Source organism: Myxine glutinosa, unplaced genomic scaffold (assembly GCF_964187855.1).
Source record: "Myxine glutinosa unplaced genomic scaffold, kmMyxGlut1.1 SCAFFOLD_2537, whole genome shotgun sequence".
In the NCBI taxonomy this organism is placed as follows: domain Eukaryota; kingdom Metazoa; phylum Chordata; class Myxini; order Myxiniformes; family Myxinidae; genus Myxine; species Myxine glutinosa.
The window spans coordinates 15,599-38,242 of record NW_027618631.1 but is presented as its reverse complement, the minus strand read 5'-3'; the positions used below and the strand labels follow the sequence as shown (position 1 = coordinate 38,242).

Below are 22,644 nucleotides of genomic sequence, written 5' to 3'. Positions count from 1 at the left end.
GACGTCATAATGGAGGCCTTGGGCCGAGAGAGTTAAAAATTGGGCACAGTCTATTGCAGGGCAAGTCAAATATGTTTCTAAAAGTATGGTGATTCTATGTGCAACGGTGTAGATGTAGTACTGCGCACAAACAGACAAACAGATGAAAAATCGGTCAGAGACCGAGGACTTGCCGGAATGTACTTTTTTTATCGGCCATTTTGGACAAATATGGCGGCCGAACCACGTGACTGATGACATCATCATTATTTGTTTTCTAATCTAATTTATTCCTAGATTATGCTCAAGAAATTTCATCTTGATCGGATGAAGTTTTGTACTTGTCGATTTATGACGTCATAATGGAGGCACCTCTGACATCATCATTAACATATTTTATTCCCCATGGAGAGTTCTTTGCAATGAGCCATATCTAAATTTTTTTATTCAGCACTTTCGGAGATATGGAGGTGCAAAGCTTTTCGGTTTTTCCAAGATGGCGACCGAACCACGTGACCAATGACGTCATCATTATTATTTTTTCCTCCACCAGCTTATGCCGACATGGCGGTCAAGAAATTGCATCTTGATTGGATGAAGTTTTGTTCTTGTCGAATTATCGAATTATGACGTCATAATGGAGGCCTTGCGTCGAGAGAGTTAGAAATTGGGCACAGTCTATTCCAGGGCAAGACAAGTATGTGTGTAAAGTGTGGCGATTCTATGTGCAACGATGTAGATGTAGTACTGCGCACAAACAGACAGACAAACCAACCAAGCAACATACTTGCCGGAATCTTTTCCGACAAGTAACAAACGGACAAACAGACAGGGGTGAAAACATAACCTCCATCCACCTTTGGTGGCGGAGGTAAATATGTAAGCTCTGTTGTACAGGGTTTCCTGAAAGTTGCTTTACCCCTTTGGGGGAGGGTGGGGGGTTGGGGGGGGAAGGTAGGGAGGTGCGATAAATTTACCAGGGGTAAAGTGACTTTCAGACCGCCCTGTAGAATGCTGCATGATGAGTTTTTATAGTCATAGATCACCTCTTTGGTTGCTTGGTTATGTGACATGACGACGTAAAGTTGTACTCGCCATGTTTTCTTGTCTTAACTTGCAATATGTCATCGTGGCTTTGAATTATCGGTCTTCTTGAATTCCATTTTGAACACCACACTTTGAGAGAACTACCAAGGCTACTTTGCCATGAGCCATGCACAGTAGATCGTCCGTTGAACAAAACATTGTTTTCTCGTGAATTTTTTGAAAATATTATGCTAAAATATTTAATCTTGTACAAAATGAAAGAGTTATACAGAAATACTTAAAAGTTGGGTAGTTGGCTCACATTGAGATTTTGAAACGACAGAGACAGAAATGACATTGTGAGTCCAAGTTTCCATTGCTGTTAAGACTTTTGATAACGGATGTTAAGGCGTTCGAGTTTGAGGAAGACACTGAAAGTTTAATTTCAGAGAGGAAGGAAGTCAGCGTCTGGAAGCGAACAGGTCATCATGTTCAGCAGGTATACATGTACTGATATTGTCGTGGCATAGATCTGTACCTAATACAAGGCTGCACAAATTCTGTGAACGATAGTTGCGTTTACATACTGATTACGCAGTCAGCACTCTGTGAAAACCATAATTTGTTGTTATTGTGAAAAAAGTGGTCAAGAACCAATTAGGCCTGGGGCTCGTGGCCTTCAGATTTTGAAAATAAAACCAAGGGAAATATCTCGTACAGTTTGTCATCTCAGAACTTCATGTTTGTTCTTTTTTTAAATTAATGGAACATGTGTTGTAATTTAATGTATGCAGAATTGTGTACAGAGTAAAGATCTGTGCTCTGTCTGTTGTTCTTGTTTTTTCTGATCATCGTGGTAACTGTTTCCTTCTTTACCTCCGTCACCAAAGATGGATGGAGGTTATGTTTTCTCCCCTGTCTGTTTGTCTGTGAACAAGATATCTCAAAAAGTTGTGTACGGATTCGGGCGAAATTTGGCAGAGATGTAGCGTATGTCACAAGGACAAAATGATTCAGATTTCGGTGAAGATCCGGATTCGGATCCGGCTACTATAATTTTTAAAGTGAATCTTCACCATTGGGAGAAAGGGCCAAAAACGATACGTAGCAGGATATCTCAAAAAGTTGTGGACGGATTTGGATGAAACTTGGTGGACCGGTTGGGTGTGTGACGAGGACTAATCGATTCGATTTTAGTGAAGATTTTGGAATACGGATACGAGAATGTTGTGGGATACAAAACGGAACTGAATATGGATTCAGATACGAGAATTATTTAATTTGTAAAGTGATTTTTCACCATTGTGACATCGGGCGAAAAGCGATTATATAACATGGTATTTTAAAAAGTTGTGGACGTATTTGGACTAAACTGGAGGGATGAGTTAACAGGTTGGCGAAACTTGGGGGACAAGAACTTTAAGCCAGTAAGATTTTGGTTCAGGTCTGAGTTCAGATCTGGCCTATCAGTGGGATACAAAACATAAACTGTTCAGTGTTCAGCTTGGCGGAGGTATGCACTCTATGGAGTGCCGTTCTAGTTTAAGCTGTCGTTATGGGCTCTGAACGTTGTGTGGAGCTGTTTGATTGGCTAAAGCATGTTGTTGCTATTCAAGATTTTGTCTGACTCAAACTCATTTTGTGTGAGAGACAAACTCATTTTGTGTGAGAGAGTGTTTCGCAGCCATGATGTCGGTAAAACCGGGAGAGAGCATTTCTTTGAAAGCCTTTAAGTTTTAGCCGTTTAGCAAACATTTTGATTACAGATTTGCTGATGATTACAGATATGCTGATGATGATTACAAATTTCCTGATGATTAGATTTCCTGATTATGAATACAGATTTCCAAAGCTTAGTTCTGAAATGACGGTACTTGTATAAAGTTTTCCTGTTCTGTTCAATTTGGTTGTGTGACGTCACAATTTCTCTCTTTTTTTTTTCAAGCTGATGTGTCGTACAAGAGGCATTTGAGAAAATCCAAGGTTTGCTATAAAAGACCCAATTTGGATGCCAAAAGCATTCAACTTTGATATATTCAGGTGCTGGAATATCCATTTAATGTCATGCAAAGTTCAAGGTTTCCAGTTTTTGGAAGCAACCAAACGAACACCTCTGCAACTAGCACTGGTTTGTTTGGCATTTCCTCAACCACTGGCAGCTCTTGTCAAACAATGAACTCTCAACAAACCTCAGCATTTGGGCAGCCCCTTATCTCTTCCCAGAGTCAATCTGTCGCTCCATCTGTCAGTTCGTTTGGGATGATGCCCAATTTTGGACAGACTCAACCTAATGTAGGTACAAATATATCTCTTGCTGCCGTTGAACAGTCAGAAATCAGGCCCATGTTTGGGCAGATGCAGGCTGCACGGTCCATGCTACCTCAGGCTGCAGCTGCTGGCACGACCTCTCTGCAAACATCCACTGTGCCATTCGTAATGACCCATGATGCAGCATTTGGCCAACGTGCATTAAATCCTTTTAGTCAGTCTCTGGCTCCGGTATTTGGTCAGCCTATTCCACCAGCCTTTTGCCAAACGCATACTTCCACTCTTAGTCAGGATGGAGTAGCAACACAAGACCGTGTCTCTGCTCTTGCATTTGCCCCTCCTCCAACATCAAATGTGGATTTGCCTTCTACCTCCCATACCCAGTCAAATCAGCCTGTTCTTGTTCATAACCAGATGGGCCTATGTGTAGGGCAGCCACCAGCATCTGCAGTGCACTCTTCTTCTGTGCAAGCTACACCACTTGGGTTGAGCCATGGGAAGCCATTAGGGGGTGCAAATCGGTTTGGTTCACCTATTTCAAACTTCATACAAGCTACAAATGTTGCACCGCGTTTTGGACTTGCTTCTACATCAACTTTCGGTGAACCCTCAAATTCCTTGTCAGCTATTCCTCAACATTGTGCATCTGACCAGTCACTCTCCAGCATGATGTTTGGCCAAAATATGTCACATCCCAGTCACTCTGCAGCAATGATTGCGACATCCTTTACCTCACCCAAATGCCCTACCGGGTTACCAGTTGAAAGCGGCTCTCGCTGGCCTTCATCATTCAACATTTTTGCTACTGATCAGACAACAAAAATATCAGCAGATGGGGCTGGAGCAGATGATAGTAAAAAGATAGGCATGAAGCAAAGTGATGACAATGCATTTGGATGGCTGAAAAGCAAAGATTTCAGCTTTTCACATTTTGGAACTACATCAGGTAGTGGGGTGGTACCACCATTTCAGATTCCAATCACAAAGACTGTGTATTCTTCTCAAAATGTTGATACATCAGCAGGTGTTTGTTCTCTGCCGCTTCCTTTGCAAGATTCAAGCACTCTTTTTGCGAAGCCAGCCTTTGCTCAATCTTCAGCAGGAAAGCAGGCAGAAGACCGTTTGAATCGGGATTTTGAGGTTGGAAATTATGGGCGAGATGACTTTGAGAAAAGGGATCGATCTCCTTGGCCGAAAGATGAACAATCCAGTGCAACCTCAAAGCCTACACTGAAGAGGACATCCCGGTTACCACAGCGAGGTTTGTTGTTTGCACGAGCCCTTAGTGACGCCTTAGTGACGCACGAGCCCCCTGTCAAGTGGAGTCATGTTGAAGAGCTCAATCGAGATGATAAGACGGAAGAACGCAAGGCTAGTCCGTTTTCTCATGAAGAACGAAGTGTGGTTTTGGAATCTAGGGATGAAAAGCTGAGATCAGCAGAACAAAAAAGAGGGCGTAACAGAGGGATGACACGGAGTGATAGACGAGTGGTAACAATTGCAGGTGTTAATAGTCGTTTAAAAGGCATCACATCAAATTATGAACCAAGTCCGAATGAATCAAGTGATCAGGAACACATCATGTCTGGCTTGGTGGTGGAGGAGGAGGAGGGCATGCAGGAGGTGTACGCTAAGAGCAAAATGGGACGTTCAAAGTCTGGGACCTTGGCGCGATGGAATACATCAAGGTCTGTTTCTGGCGGGTTTCTACGGGCACGAGAAAAAGTACGCACAGGTGAGATGGGCAATGTTTCCTGGTAATGTCCGAATCTATCTTTCATTGCTTGGGTTGAATAACTGTCTGCATTTGTAGCCTCATTACTGGAGAACCATAGGGAGTTTTAAACTTGACCTGAGAAATAATTACTGCCACCACCGAAGATGGATGGAGGTTGTGTTTTTCACCCCTGTCTGTCTGTCTGTTTGTTTGTCTGTCTGTTTGTGAACAAGATATCTCAAAAAGTTGTATACGGATTCGGACAAAATTTGGCAGAGAGGTTGTGTATGTGACAAGGACAAAATGATTAGATTTTGGTGAAGATCCCGATCCGGCTACTATAATTTTAAAGTGATTCTTCACCATTGGGAGATCGGGCCAAAACCGATGTAAAACAGGATATATAAAAAAGTTATGGACGGATTTGGACGAAACTTGGTGGACAGATTAGTTGTGTGACAAGACCGAATCGATTCGATTTTGGTGAAGATCTGAAGATGGATTCGGATACGAGAATTATTTAATTTTTGAAGTGATTCTTCACCATTGGGAATTCGGGCAAAGAGCGATATATAACATATTTTAACTAGAACGGCACTCAGTAGAGAGCATACCTCTGCCTGGTTGGCCATATCACTCAATGGTGAAGAATCACTTAAAAAATTAAATAATTCTCATATCCGAATCCATATTCAGATCTTCACCAAAGTCGAATCGATTCTTCCTTGACACACACACTTTGGTCCACCAAGTTTCGTCCAAATCCGTCCATAACTTTTTGAGATATCCCACAATGTATCGTTTTTGGCCCTATCTCCCAATGGTGAAGAATCACTTTAAAAATCCTAGTAGCCGAACCCTATCTTCACCAAAATCTAATAATTTAGTCCTTGGAACATACGCTACATCTCTGCCAAATTTTGTTCGAATCCGTCCACAACATTTGAGATATTTTGTTCACAAACAAACAAACAAACGGACAAACAGACAGGGGTGAAAACATAACCTCCATCCACCTTCGGTGGCTGAAGTAAAAAGTTGTGGACGAGTTATGACTAAACTTGGTGGACGAGTTGGTTAGGTGGCAAGAACAAGCCAAGGCATTCGATTTTTGTTCAGGTCCGAATCCAGATTTGGCTCATCACTGGGATATAAAACCATAAGCTGTTCAGCCTGACAGAGGTATGCACTATAACCGAGTGCCGTTCTCGTTAATATTGTTTTTTGAAGTACATTGTTTTGTTTTTGTGGTGAAAATGAAAGCCGGCAACCTTGTTTGCAGTATCTCAAGGCAGCATGGGTAAAGCGATTGCACGACGTAGACGGAGCTCTGAGAATGAACTGTTCACAGTGACGGAGGAAAACAAAGCCATCATTTGCAAAGAAATTCCATCTGGCGTCAAAAAGATGGCAATTCGCCAGTACTTCTCTGAGTTTGGCAAGATACATCAATTTCGTTTTTGTCAACGAAGCCGGCATGCCATAATTGACTTTGAGAATCATGTAAGCGGTTTTTTCCTCATGGTGTTTGAGTAATCTTGTGTGTTGAGAGATTATATGAGAATACAGTAATCGAGGAATGGAAAAAGGGCTGACTTTTTTTCCATTGTTCTCCAGGAATCGGCTGTTGAGGCAAAAAATAAAGGAATGAAAATAAAAGGAAAAACAATTCGGATATTCTTCCATAATAAGAAAGGTGTGTAAAATATTTTCCACCTTTCTATGTGATACATTTGAACTTGTGTATGTTTGAGATTCGAAAAAAGATTTCTGCCTTTCAAAAAGTTTCATAGGTTGAAAATGTGACAAATTCCCATGGCAACAGAAAACAGCCACCACAGGGAGAAATATGTGAAACAGACTTGTCAACAATAAAATGGACTAACATCTTTGCTGAGTTTGTCTTGTGCAAGACAATTCTTTCATAGTTGAGGAAAGGGAAGGGGAACGAGGGATTGGGGAAGGGAGGAAGGGTGTGTGTAAACATTTTGATTCCTTTTTCATTTAGAGGTATTTTAGTGATTCTTGTTTTGTTTTGTCTTTTTGCTCTGGTTGTATTTGACTTGCAGTGAAAGGTCAAAAATCCCTCGAGGTCAGTGCTGATATGATCATGTCCATGTCTGCAAGTGAAAACCAGGCCCAGCGGAAGGCTGTGGATGCATCCGGTGTCTGTCTCGGCAACTCCAGCACCACCAGGCCGGGGGGAAAAAACACTAATGTGAGGTGTGTTTTCGTCCATTGTTTAAGCGGTGAAACACTTAAAGCAAAAGAAAAGCATGATTTGCAAGATTATCAATAAATATGTTGAGGAAGCTTTAAAATGAGCTGATTCTAAATATCCATTATAGATCGCCTATTAGCATATTTTTACCTTTTTCATCACTATAAGCTGATATTGAGTTGAACAATCAAGTTTGTTTATTGCTTTTAAACTGATGTTTTGTTGACAACTGCAATGAACATTTTATTAATAACTGGGTCAAGATAATTTCGGGAGTGAAAATGGTGGATAGAAGGAGAATGGCTGAACTGAGGGACGAGATTGGTGTGCAGATGAGCTTGACGGGAAAATTGGTGAAATGCCGGCTGAGATGGACTGGATATTTGATGCGGATGGGGGAAGAGAGAATGGCAAAGAGAGCAGATAGGTTGAGGGAACAAAGCAGGAGGAAAAGAGGTAGAGGGCTGTTGAGATGGGAGGATTGTGTGAAGAGGGATATCTGTAAGGTGGAAGTGGTTTGATAGTGGACAGAGTGGACTGAGGACAGCGGGGAGTGGAGGAGTATTGTGGTCAAGGCAGGGCAGAATCCTCGTGCCATTAGACCTCACCCCTTATAAAGCATACAGTCACGTGAAAAAGTAAGTACACCCCATGTAAAGTTTTGACTTTTTCAACATATTTCAACATACAGCTATTTGATCTTCATTTCAACAATATTGATAGATAAAGGTGATATACGTAGTGTGTTCAAAAAGTATCCGACCTTTATTTTTCGTGCGTAAAAAAAAAGAAGCTAGGGAGGCGTTGATTGGTGCACGTATGTAGGCGATCCTAATGCACACGCGTGAATTTTTTCACACCTGCAGAAGCTGTCATTCGACGGCAGACCGCCGATGAGTGAGGAAATGTAAGTGAGCGCCGTTGGATTTTCGTTTTTGACAAAATGACGGAAAAACTTGAATAACGCTACTGCATCAAATTTTGTGTAAAGCTTGGCGATTCCCAAGTGGAAACGATCCGCAAGATTCAACACCGTTCATTCCATTATGAAGGAGGATTTGGGCTTCAGGAGAATCTCAGCGAAATTCTTACCAAAGCTGCTAACGATTGAGCAGAAGCAACTCCGTTTGGAGATCGCACAGGACATGCTGGAGACTGTGAACAGCGATCCCAGCTTCCTCAACACAGTGATCACTGGTGATGAGTCCTGGGTTTATGGGTACGACCCAGAAACCAAGTTGCAGTTTTGATGCAAGTTTGATGAAACACAAAATTTGATGCAGTAGCGTTGTTCAAGTTTTTCCGTCATTTTGTCAAAAACGAAAATCCGACGGCGCTCACTTACATGTCCTCACTCATCGGCGGTCTGCCGTCGAATGACAGCTTCTGCAGGTGTGAAAAAATTCACACGTGTGCATTAGGATCGCCTACATACGTGCACCAATCAACGCCTCCCTAGCTTCTTTTTTTTTACGCACGAAAAATAAAGGTCGGATACTTTTTGAACACAGTAGTAATATAACAAATATCATGAAACATTTACATTTTGTAGTCCATTGTATCTATCTATAATTCCAGTAATCTCTGTGTGTATGTTTGTATGTTTGTATGTTTGTATGTTTGTATGTCTGTGACCGCTGTTTCTCGACAACCACGGGTCCGATATACTTTAAACTTGCCAGGCATATTGCTGGGGACCCGAGGATGTGCCTTTTCAAGGTTTCATATTAATCGGACAAGTACTTACCGAGCTATGTCCAAAAAACGATTCAACCAATCAGAGAGCAGCGAGCTATCGCGTGTTCTGAACGTGGCGAACACACTCTGCCTCGGACGGCACATTTGAGAGCGTATTCATTTATTTCACGTTGGCAAACTATGTTGCCGCTATGTTGGCGTTAAACTATGTTTTAAAACTAATTAAAACCATTTCATGTAAATAGAGGGGGGGGATTGTCACTGTACTCGCAAGCCGTTCGCCGTTCGCTTTGGCGTTGCGAATGGACCAAAACATTTCATGGACCAAACCATTTCATGTAAAGCGTTCGCCGTTCGCTTTGGCGTTGCGAATGGACCAAAACATTTCATGGACCAAACCATTTCATGTAAATAGAGGGGGGGGGATTGTCACCGTACTCGCACCCACGTACCCACGTACGGGCATTGCACCCACGTACGGGCATGCCCTAGTAATTTAAATAAACATAAATGCAAATTTCGCATGTGGAAAAAGTCAGTACACCCCTACATTTATCACGACTTCAAATACCTAAAATTAGAATCAGGTGCACCAGCTCAGGTGCAAATTATTAGAACATCGTTACAGAGGATCTTGGAGGAACCTGTCTTATTTTAACCTCAGACATTTAGTTTGGTTTGCTCTTTGTTGTTGAAGTGTGCGGCGTCACCATGCCTAGATCAAAAGAGCTCTCTGAGGCCTTCAGAAAGAAGGTTATAGATGCCTACGAGTCTGGGAAGGGATTTAAAAAGATCTCCAAACAATTTGAAATCAATCATTCGACTGTCCGGAAGATCATCTACAAATGGAGAAGATTCCAAACAACAGCCAACTTGTTCAGGCCAGGCCGCCCCAGCAAGTTCAGCCCGAGAGCAGACCGCAAGATGCTGAAAGAAGTCTCGAAGAACCCCAGAATGTCATCACGGGACCTACAGGTAGCTCTTGCCACTGTTGATGTCAAAGTGCACGAGTCTACCATTAGAAAGAGGCTGCACAAATTTGACCTACATGGGAGGTGTGCCAGGAGGAAACCTTTGCTGTCCAGAAAGAACATCAGGGCAAGACTAAAGTTTGCCAATGAACACCCAGGCAAAGACCAGCACTTCTGGAACAATGTGCTCTGGACAGATGAGTCAAAGGTAGCGCTATTTGGCCACAGTACCAGAAGACATGTTTGGCAAAAACCAAAGACAGCATTTGACCACAAGAACCTGATACCAACTGTAAAGCATGGTGGTGGAAATATTATGGTTTGGGGCAGCTTTGCTGCATCAGGGCCTGGGCAGCTCACCATCATAGAATCCACTACGAATTCTTCATTGGACCAGAGGGTGCTTGAGGATAATGTGAGGCCATCTGTCAGAAAGTTGAAACTCAACCGAAGGTGGACCTTGCAACATGACAATGACACTAAACATACCAGTAAATCCACCAAGGAATGGCTGAAAAGAAAGAAATGGCGGGTTCTGGAATGGCCAAGTCAAAGCCCGTATCTAAATCCCATCGAGATGTTGTGGGGTGGGGGGGGGGGGGGGGGGATTTGAAACGAGCTGTGCATGCAAGAAACCCCTCAAACATCGCACAGCTGAAAGAATTCTGCATGGAGGAGTGGGCAAAAATTTCTCCCAGTCGATGTCAGAGACTGGTAGACAGTTATAAGAAACGCCTACTTGAGATTGTTTCTGCTAAAGGGGGGGCAATACCACCTATTAGAGCCAAGGGTGTACTTACTTTTTCCACATGAAATTTGCATTTATGTTTATTTAAATTATACAATGGACTACAAAATGTAAATGTTTCATGATATTTGTTATATTATATCACTTTTATCTATCAATGATCTTGCGGTTCTAGCAGACTATAACAAGGATGCAGCTACACTACTACACAAGATTGAAGAAGTAGCCAGCCAAATTGGTCTCTACATAAATGCCTCGAAGACAGTGTACATCAGTCTTAATCAAGATCAAGTTGTAGACATAAAATCACTCAATGGTGAAAACATCAAAAAGGTTTACGAATTCACATACCTGGGAAGCAACATCGCCTCCACAAAAAGAGATGTCGACATCAGACTTGGAAAGGCTTGGGGAGCTTTAAACAGTCGAGGCAAGATTTGGAAATCTGCGCTTCCAATAGAGCTGAAACGAAACTTCTTTAGAGCAGCTTTTGAATCAGTTCTTGTATATGGGGCAATTACATGGACCTTGACATCGTCACTAGAAAAGGCCCTGGATGGTGCATTCACTCGCATGCTCAGAGCAGCCCTTAACATCTCATGGAAAGAGCAACCCACAAAATATGAATTGTATGCAAAAATCCCACCAATCAGTGTAACCATACATCAATGTAGATTAAGATTTGCTGGGCACTGCTGGAGAAACAAATATGAGCTCGCAAGCGATGTTTTACTTTGGTTGCCAACTCATGGCAAACAGGCACCAGGGAGACCTGCGAAAACATATATAGATCAGCTTACAAATGATACTGGGTGTCTGGTTAACGAACTACCTAATGCCATGAGTGACAGAGATGAATGGAAGAAACGTGTCATGGAATGCCGAGCTAGCTCGACGCAGTAGTAGTAGTAGTAGTAGTTATCTATCAATATTGTTGAAATGAAGATCAAATAGCTGAATGTTGAAATATGTGGAAAAAGTCAAAACTTTACTTGGGGTGTACTTACTTTTTCACGTGACTGTATAGGAGGAATAAAAGAAGATACCGATTACAAGTTTAATGTGACATCACATTAATTTCTTGCAGATCTGCTCAAAGGAAGAGTCGTGGTGTACGGAATGTGCAGCTAAGTGAGTCATCAGTCGAGCCATTGATGGCATCAACGAGTGACTTTTCTCTGCCATTGCCGCACATGGGGCATAATATCGGTGGTGCTGATAGCTCCTCCATGGAATGCTACCAAATACTCGAGGCAAGGGACAAGCAATTACGGCAAGGTGAGGATTCACGTCATTATATTTACCCGAAGGTGGCCGGAGGCATTATTTGTAAAAATAATTCTGATCATTTGGCGTTTAATAAAGTTGTCACAATTTTACTGCCTGTGTTGATCTATGAAGCAAGTAGACAACATCAGATATGTTTGCCTGTTTTGTTTTTTTATCTGAAATTTTTGGATATCCATAGCTCGGACCAAGCGCACAGGTTTGGAGGCTGCCACTGCAATCGTGGGAACATGTCCAGACATGTGTCCTGAGAAGGAACGCTACATGCGAGACTCAAGGAAACAACTGAGCTTGTTTGAGATGCTGCCAGGAACAGATCAGGTATGCTTCATCGGTTCATCCGCTTACTTCCCAACTGCTGCTTTTAATATTTTATTTGACTAGCGAAGAACTCGAAGAACTCGTTGTATTGCCCCAGAAATACAGACGAGATGACTTTTATTCCCCCCCCCCCCCCACCCCCCTCATCACCAACCCGAATCCCGACATCCGTGAGGTAAGTTTTACTTAAAGAACTGAGCGAAGATCTACTGTAATCTATATACCCCACAAGGGTTGGGCAAATAACATGACCCTTCCTGCTGCTAAAAGTGGCGTTTTTCGTATCGGCCTTTTGAAACCCACCAATTAAGGTTTTGTTTTGAAAACCACCAATGAAACCCAATTTTCTGCTGTTTAACACGAAACTGAAAGGGAGAAAGCCCGGAGTGTGATCATTTACCAAGCAGATAGCTAGCGCTTGCCAAGCCAGCCGTTCTTTAACGGTTTTGAATGGAGTTCTTGCTCGAATGCTTAAACCACTTGGTGATCTCTCCACAAGAAACTTGGTAAATGAACACACAACCAATGTTCTTGAGACTCAACCATAGATCGACTGTAATCTATATTAGTCTAGTAGGAAGACTAGGTCCCCCTGCACCCCCCGGAGATATACTTCTAATCAGTGTTTCTAGATTGGAAAAAATGTGTAGAAAATGACTAGCTATGGCCCCAAGCTGAAAAAATGTCCCACATACCATTTTTATGCAAATTACTGCTGCAAATTTTATGCAAAATTATGCAAATTTTATGCAAATTTTTGATGAGGAGTAGAGTTGAGGGGTCTTTGAGGGCTTCATCGAGGTGCTCTCGGTTGCAAGACTGGGTCATTCTGAGAAGCACAGCAGGGTCAGAGATCATGATGTTCTCCTCCTCAGTGAATCTCTCCATCAACAGCCTCTCCATTGCCTCACACACTGTTTTGAGGCAAAAGAGGGACTTTGCGTAGGCCTTTCCACTGAGAACACCTTTGAGAGATCCACTTGTTACTAGTTGTGCCTCAAAGAGAATCTCTGCATATCCAGAACCACGCATCTTGTGTCCAGTGAGCATCCCGATGTAGTTCATGGATGTGTGGAAGGGTCCAATCGTTACTACATGACTAGCAAATTCATTTGGCCAGCGCCAGATGATGGGAAGGGCTTTCATGCAGACACCCAGATCAAATGTATTCAGGACCCATCTCTGACCCACCTCAGCAGTTGCTGCCTCGGAACGCTTCAGTAGCTCACGAACAACTGCGTTGTCTGTGATCGGTCTGTGCCTGGTGCCTGCATGGCATGGCAATGGCCTGCAGCCTGTGCCTGGGCTAGGGGGTTTCACCTCTGCAACTGGTTCTCCCCCACCCAGCAAATCAACAGTCGACTACTGCACGCCTATCCACCAACCGATCACAGACAACGCAGTTGTTCGTGAGCTACTGAAGCGTTCCGAGGCAGCAACTGCTGAGGTGGGTCAGAGATGGGTCCTGAATACATTTGATCTGGGTGTCTGCATGAAAGCCCTTCCCATCATCTGGCGCTGGCCAAATGAATTTGCTAGTCATGTAGTAACGATTGGACCCTTCCACACATCCATGAACTACATCGGGATGCTCACTGGACACAAGATGCGTGGTTCTGGATATGCAGAGATTCTCTTTGAGGCACAACTAGTAACAAGTGGATCTCTCAAAGGTGTTCTCAGTGGAAAGGCCTACGCAAAGTCCCTCTTTTGCCTCAAAACAGTGTGTGAGGCAATGGAGAGGCTGTTGATGGAGAGATTCACTGAGGAGGAGAACATCATGATCTCTGACCCTGCTGTGCTTCTCAGAATGACCCAGTCTTGCAACCGAGAGCACCTCGATGAAGCCCTCAAAGACCCCTCAACTCTACTCCTCATCAAAAATTTGCATAAAATTTGCATAATTTTGCATAAAATTTGCAGCAGTAATTTGCATAAAAATGGTATGTGGGACATTTTTTCAGCTTGGGGCCATAGCTAGTCATTTTCTACACATTTTGTCCAATCTAGAAACACTGATTAGAAGTATATCTCCGGGGGGTGCAGGGGGACCTAGTCTTCCTACTAGACTATATACCCCAAAGAGGAATGATCCTTCCTGCCGATCCCGTAGTGAGCGGGTGTACTAGTAAATTAAAATGTCGGTTGGTGGAGTCAGCCGTCGTACACCGCAATGACATCATAGACGTAATGACGTAGCGTGACGGACGGACACAAAACTGCCGCTTCTTTAATATATAGAAGATGATATATTTTAACCTCCAGTAACTGTGCAGTCACTACGAAGGGATTAGTGTTACGATTTGATTTACTTTCATATTAACGTTACGTTATTATTATTACGAAAATGATATTGCTGTCAAAAAACCAAGGCTAATTCCTTTCTTCCACGGTAAGGTATATGTACCGACACAGTACGTATTTGTACCATACACCGCTTATCATTGATTCATGAACCATACACCGCTTCAATCTATTAACTTTGCATTCACGACTTTGGGATTAAAGTGTTATTGTTACATTTACTATATTATTATTATTATTATTATTATTATTATAATTCCTCTTCTTCTTCCTCTTCTTCTTCTTCTTCTTCTTCTTATTATTATTATTATTTATTATTATTATTATTACGAAAATGATACTACTGAAATGATACTACTGTATTAAGAAACCTGGGCTTAATTTGTCCGAAGCGGCCTGAAGTTTAGGCCTGAACCCTAAGGCCTATATATATACTGTGTTGTTGGAAGATCCGTAACGTCTATGCTTTTGATATTTGATGGTCATTTTAACAATCGGTTTGTTTGTGTTTCACACTGAAAGAAAAACGTTGAGGTAGAGCTTGGTGATTGTGATATATGACAGGTTCGACGATATGTTCAGCCTGAACGGCATAGGAATTGAAAATGGCGGAGTGTGGAGTCAGCCGTTGTACGCCGTAATGACATCAGACATCAGATGTAATCACATCACCCTGTCATGTGACCAGATTCTCAGCTCTGATTGGTGTACGTTTGAGGGGACATACAGACAGACATACATACGGACGGACGGACAAACACTGTTCTAGACGGCTTTGCCCTATGGTCTAGCCGTAAAAAGTAAAGAAACAAGTGATAAAAACATTTTTTTAAATGCAAAAGGATGTGTGGATGTTACTCCAAAAAGTATAGAAACAAGGTTGGGATGATCACAACAAATGATCTTGTGAAACCATCCCTGCATCTTTCTTTGAATAATGGTTGTCAGGCAGCGGGACAAGAATAATGTTGAGACCCAGGACAAGCAGGACAAAAGTAGTCATGTGGGCATTGTGGGTAGCTGTGGGAGGGGTTAGTAATCTGCCTGTTGTTTGTGGGAGATGTTGGCGGATGACACCGTATTCAGCAGTTGGTAATATATGCGATGCAGCGTTTTAATTGTGTAACTCGCAAGGGATAACATCTTAGACATCTTGTGGTAAATGCAGTGAAGCATTTTCATTGTTTAATTCACGGGTGATGCCAAATTCAGCAGCTGGTAATCGATACGGTGAAGCAAGCATTTTCATTGTGTAACTCGCGGGGGATAACGTCTTGTGCAGCAGCTGGGAGATATGGTGGAATGTCTTTATAGTACTAATGTTGGGACATGCCACGCAGCTAGTTACCCTCGCCAGAGGAGAGGGTATTGCATTTGAGTCAGTTTGTTAGTTGCCGGAAAAAAATTCCGGCAAGTATGTTGATCTGTTCGTTTGTTACTTGCCGGAAAAGATTCCGGCAAGTATGTTGATCTGTTCGTTACTTGCCGGAAAAAATTCCGGCAAGTATGTTGATCTGTTCGTTTGTTACTTGCCGGAAAAAAATTTCCAGCAAGTATGTTGATCTGTTCGTTTGTCTGTCTGTCTGTCTGTCTGTCTGTTTGTCTGTCTGTCTGTTTGTCTGTCTGTTTGCAGCACTGCGTCTACACCGTTGCACGGAGAATCGCCAAACTTTGCACACATATTCGTCTTGCCCTGGAATAGACGGTGCCCAATTTATGACGTCATCGGTCACGTGTTTCGGCCGCCATCTTGTAAAAACCGAAAAACTTTGCACCTCCATATCTCCGGAAGTGCTGAATAGAAAAAATTGAGACATGGCTCATTGGAAAGAACTCTCCATGGGGAATAAAATATGTTAATGATGATGTCATCAGTCACGTGGTTCGGCCGCCATCTTGGAAAAAACGAAAAACTTTGCACCTCCATATCTCTGAAAGTGCTGAATAGAAAAAATTGAGACATGGCTCATTGTAAAGAACTCTCCATGGGGAATAAATTATGTTCATGATGACGTCATCGGTCACGTGGTTTGGCCGCCATCTTGGAAAAACTGAAAAGCTTTGCACCTCCACATCTCCGAAAGTGCTGAATAGAAAAAATTGAGACATGGCTCATTGTCAAGAACTCTCCATGTGGAATAAAATATGTTAATGATGACGTCATCGGTCACGTGGTTTGGCCGCCATCTTGGAAAAACCGAAAACTTTGCACCTCAACATCTCTGAAAGTGCTGAATTGAAAAAATTGAGACATGGCTCATTGTAAAGAACTCTCCATGGGGAATAAAATATGTTAATGATGACATATGTCACGTGGTCGGCCGCCATCTTGGAAAAACGGCAAAACTTTGCTCCACTATATCTCCAAAAGTGCTGAACAGAAAAAATTGAGACATGGCTCATTGAAAAGAACTCTCCATGGGGAATAAAACATGTTAATGATGACGTCATCGGTCACGTGGTGCGGCCGCCATCTTGGAAAAACTGAAAAATTTTGCACCTCCATATCTCCGAAAGTGCTGAATAGAAAAAATTGAGACATGGCTCATTGGAAAGAACTCTCCATTGGGAATACAATATGTTAATGATGATGTCATCGGTCACGTGGTTCGGCCGCCATCCTGGAAAAACCGAAAAACTCTGCACCTCCACATCTCCAAAAGTCCTGAATAGAAAAAATTGAGGTATGGCTCATTGTAAAGAACTCTCCATGGGGAATAAAATATGTTAATGATGACGTCATCGGTCACGTGGTTCGGCCGCCATATTTGTCCTAAATGGCCGATAAAAAAGTACATTCCGGCAAGTCCTCGGTCTCTGACCGATTTTTCATCTGTCTGTCTGTCTGTGTGTCTGTCTGTCTGTTTGCAGCACTGCGTCTACACCGTTGCACGTAGAATCGCCAAACTTTGCACACATATTGGTATTGCCCTGGAATAGACTGTGTCCAATTGATGACGTCATTGGTCACGTGGTTCGGCCGCCATCTTGGAAAAACCGAAAAAATTTGCACCGCTATATCTCCGAAAGTACTGAACAGAAAAAATTGAGACATGGCTCATTGTAAAGAACTCTCCATTGGGAATAAAATATGTTAATGATGATGTCATCAGTCACGTGGTCGGCCGCCATCTTAGAAAAACGGCAAAACTTTGCACCACTATATCTCCAAAAGTGCTGAACAGAAAAAATTGAGACATGGCTCATTGTAAAGAACTCTCCATGGGGAATAAAATATGTTAATGATGACGTCGTATGTCACGTGGTCGGCCGCCATCTTAGAAAAACGGCAAAACTTTGCACCACTATATCTCCAAAAGTGCTGAACAGAAAAAATTGAGACATGGCTCATTGTAAAGAACTCTCCATGGGGAATAAAATATGTTAATGATGACGTCATATGTCACGTGGTTCGGCCGCCATCTTGGAAAAACCGAAAAATTTTGCACCTCCATATCTCTGAAAGTACTGAATAGAAAAAATTGAGACATGACTCATTGTAAAGAACTCTCCATTGGGAATAGAATATGTAAATGATGACGTCATAGGTCACGTGGTTCGGCCGCCATCTTGGAAAAACCGAAAAACTTAGCACCTCTATCTCGAAAAGTGCTGAATAGAAAAAATTGAGACATGGCCCATTGTAAAGAACTCCCCATGGCGAATAAAATATGTTAATGATGACGTCATAGGTCACGTGGTTCGGCAGCCATATTCGTCCTAAATGGCCGATAAAAAAGTAATTCCGGCAAGTCCTCGGTCTCTGACCGATTTTTCATCTGTCTGTCTGTTTGTCTGTTTGCAGCACTACGTCTACACCGTTGCACGTAGAATCGCCAAACTTTGCACACGTATTTGTCTTGCCCTCTAATATACTGTGCCCAAATGATGACGTCATAGGTCACGTGGTACGGCCGCCATCCTGGAACAACCGAAAAACGTTGTGCCACTATATCTCCAAAAGTGCTGAACAGAAAAAATTGAGACGTGGCTCATTGTAAAGAACTCTCCATGTGGAATAAAATATGTTAATGATGACGTCATCGGTCACGTGGTTTGGCCGCCATCTTGGAAAAACTGAAAAGCTTTGCACCTCCACATCTCCGAAAGTGCTGAATAGAAAAAATTGAGACATGGCTCATTGTCAAGAACTCTCCATGTGGAACAAGTGAATCCTCTTGGATTGCGCTGAGGTTCGGGCTTGGAATTTCTAGGAGGAAGTATAATTTGTATGCAATGAAAGTACATGTAATATGGGATCGAGTAAGATCGAGTAAGCTTCACCAGTGCGCGTGCGCGAATTTACGTCACGTCGGCAGCGAGAAGGCGTTCCCCAACACGAACCAATCAGGAACTGCCACGCCCACTTATATGATCTCCGAATTCCTGTGACAGGAATTAGCGTTACACTGGCTGGAAGTCAATCGCTAAAGGCGCTTCCTCAGCGCCAATCACCAGTGCGCGTGCGCGAATTTACGTCACGTCGGCAGCGAGAAGGCGTTCCCCAACACGAACCAATCAGGAACTGCCACGCCCACTTATATGATCTCCGAATTCCTGTGACAGGAATTAGCGTTACACTGGCTGGAAGTCAATCGCTAAAGGCGCTTCCTCAGCGCCAATAAAATATGTTAATGATGACGTCATCGGTCACGTGGTTTGGCCGCCATCTTGGAAAAACCGAAAACTTTGCACCTCAACATCTCTGAAAGTGCTGAATTGAAAAAATTGAGACATGGCTCATTGTAAAGAACTCTCCATGGGGAATAAAATATGTTAATGATGACATATGTCACGTGGTCGGCCGCCATCTTGGAAAAACGGCAAAACTTTGCTCCACTATATCTCCAAAAGTGCTGAACAAAAAAAATTGAGACATGGCTCATTGAAAAGAACTCTCCATGGGGAATAAAACATGTTAATGATGACGTCATCGGTCACGTGGTGCGGCCGCCATCTTGGAAAAACTGAAAATTTTTGCACCTCCATATCTCCGAAAGTGCTGAATAGAAAAAATTGAGACATGGCTCATTGGAAAGAACTCTCCATTGGGAATACAATATGTTAATGATGATGTCATCGGTCACGTGGTTCGGCCGCCATCTTGGAAAAACCGAAAAACTCTGCACCTCCACATCTCCAGAAGTCCTGAATAGAAAAAATTGAGGTATGGCTCATTGTAAAGAACTCTCCATGGGGAATAAAATATGTTAATGATGACGTCATCGGTCACGTGGTTCGGCCGCCATATTTGTCCGAAATGGCCGATAAAAAAGTACATTCCGGCAAGTCCTCGGTCTCTGACCGATTTTTCATCTGTCTGTCTGTGTGTCTGTCTGTCTGTTTGCAGCACTGCGTCTACACCGTTGCACGTAGAATCGCCAAACTTTGCACACATATTGGACTTGCCCTGGAATAGACTGTGTCCAATTGATGACGTCATTGGTCACGTGGTTCGGCCGCCATCTTGGAAAAACCGAAAAAATTTGCACCGCTATATCTCCGAAAGTACTGAACAGAAAAAATTGAGACATGGCTCATTGTAAAGAACTCTCCATTGGGAATAAAATATGTTAATGATGATGTCATCAGTCACGTGGTCGGCCGCCATCTTAGAAAAACGGCAAAACTTTGCACCACTATATCTCCAAAAGTGCTGAACAGAAAAAATTGAGACATGGCTCATTGTAAAGAACTCTCCATGGGGAATAAAATATGTTAATGATGACGTCGTATGTCACGTGGTCGGCCACCATCTTGGAAAACGGCAAAATTTTGCACCACGATATCTCCAAAAGTGCTGAACAGAAAAAATTGAGACATGGCTCATTGTAAAGAACTCCCCATGGCGAATAAAATATGTTAATGATGACGTCATAGGTTACGTGGTTCGGCAGCCATATTCGTCCTAAATGGCCGATAAAAAAGTAATTCCGGCAAGTCCTCGGTCTCTGACCGATTTTTCATCTGTCTGTCTGTTTGTCTGTTTGCAGCACTACGTCTACACCGTTGCACGTAGAATCGCCAAACTTTGCACACGTATTTGTCTTGCCCTCTAATATACCGTGCCCAAATGATGACGTCATCGGTCACGTGATTCGGCCGCCATCTTGGAAAAACCGAAAAAATTTGAACCTCCATATCTCTGAAAGTGCTGAATAGAAAAAATTGAGACATGGCTCATTGCAAAGAACTCTCCATGGGGAATAAAAGATGTTAATGATGACGTCATCAGTCACGTGGTTGGCCGCCATCTTGGAAAAAAGGCAAAACTTTGCACCACTATATCTCCAAAAGTGCTGAACAGAAAAAATTGATACATGGCTCATTGTAAAGAACTCCATGGGGAATAAAATATGTTAATGATGATGCCATCGGTCACGTGGTTCGGCCGCCATCTTGGAAAAACCGAAAAAATTTGCACCTCTATATCTCCGAAAGTCCTGAATAGAAAAAAATTCAGACATGGCTCATTGTAAAGAACTCTCCATTGGGAATAAAACATGTTAATGATGACGTCATAGGTCACGTGGTTCGGCCGCCATCTTGGAAAAACCGAAAAACTTTGCACCTCCATATCTCCGAAAGTACTGAATAGAAAAAATTGAGACATGGCTCATTGTAAAGAACTCGCCATTGGGAATAAAACATGTTAATGATGACGTCATAGGTCACGTGGTACGGCCGCCATCCTGGAACAACCGAAAAACGTTGTGCCACTATATCTCCAAAAGTGCTGAACAGAAAAAATTGAGACGTGGCTCATTGTAAAGAACTCTCCATGTGGAATAAAATATGTTAATGATGACGTCATCGGTCACGTGGTTTGGCCGCCATCTTGGAAAAACTGAAAAGCTTTGCACCTCCACATCTCCGAAAGTGCTGAATAGAAAAAATTGAGACATGGCTCATTGTCAAGAACTCTCCATGTGGAACAAGTGAATCCTCTTGGATTGCGCTGAGGTTCGGGCTTGGAATTTCTAGGAGGAAGTATAATTTGTATGCAATGAAAGTACATGTAATATGGGATCGAGTAAGATCGAGTAAGCTTCACCAGTGCGCGTGCGCGAATTTACGTCACGTCGGCAGCGAGAAGGCGTTCCCCAACACGAACCAATCAGGAACTGCCACGCCCACTTATATGATCTCTGAATTCCTGTGACAGGAATTAGCGTTACACTGGCTGGAAGTCAATCGCTAAAGGCGCTTCCTCAGCGCCAATCACCAGTGCGCGTGCGCGAATTTACGTCACGTCGGCAGCGAGAAGGCGTTCCCCAACACGAACCAATCAGGAACTGCCACGCCCACTTATATGATCTCCGAATTCCTGTGACAGGAATTAGCGTTACACTGGCTGGAAGTCAATCGCTAAAGGCGCTTCCTCAGCGCCAATAAAATATGTTAATGATGACGTCATCGGTCACGTGGTTTGGCCGCCATCTTGGAAAAACCGAAAACTTTGCACCTCAACATCTCTGAAAGTGCTGAATTGAAAAAATTGAGACATGGCTCATTGCAAAGAACTCTCCATGGGGAATAAAATATGTTAATGATGACATATGTCACGTGGTCGGCCGCCATCTTGGAAAAACGGCAAAACTTTGCTCCACTATATCTCCAAAAGTGCTGAACAAAAAAAATTGAGACATGGCTCATTGAAAAGAACTCCCCATGGGGAATAAAACATGTTAATGATGACGTCATCGGTCACGTGGTGCGGCCGCCATCTTGGAAAAACTGAAAAATTTTGCACCTCCATATCTCCGAAAGTGCTGAATAGAAAAAATTGAGACATGGCTCATTGGAAAGAACTCTCCATTGGGAATACAATATGTTAATGATGATGTCATCGGTCACGTGGTTCGGCCGCCATCTTGGAAAAACCGAAAAACTCTGCACCTCCACATCTCCAGAAGTCCTGAATAGAAAAAATTGAGGTATGGCTCATTGTAAAGAACTCTCCATGGGGAATAAAATATGTTAATGATGACGTCATCGGTCACGTGGTTCGGCCGCCATATTTGTCCGAAATGGCCGATAAAAAAGTACATTCCGGCAAGTCCTCGGTCTCTGACCGATTTTTCATCTGTCTGTCTGTCTGTGT

The 22,644-nt window shown here is 42.8% G+C and overlaps 1 protein-coding gene across 1 annotated transcript in view; it reads left to right on the top strand.

Moving 5' to 3' along the window:
- LOC144889314 (uncharacterized) overlaps nucleotides 1-22,644 on the top strand; it is a 49,629-nt gene that overhangs the window by 15,556 nt on the left and 11,429 nt on the right. The window contains exons 2-7 of the mRNA XM_078769441.1: nucleotides 2,827-5,008; nucleotides 6,273-6,493; nucleotides 6,608-6,686; nucleotides 7,060-7,213; nucleotides 11,716-11,906; nucleotides 12,097-12,236. Of these exons, the coding sequence (XP_078625567.1) occupies nucleotides 3,070-5,008; nucleotides 6,273-6,493; nucleotides 6,608-6,686; nucleotides 7,060-7,213; nucleotides 11,716-11,906; nucleotides 12,097-12,236 (2,724 nt within the window). The 5' untranslated portion in view covers nucleotides 2,827-3,069. The remainder of the gene's footprint in view (nucleotides 1-2,826; nucleotides 5,009-6,272; nucleotides 6,494-6,607; nucleotides 6,687-7,059; nucleotides 7,214-11,715; nucleotides 11,907-12,096; nucleotides 12,237-22,644) is intronic.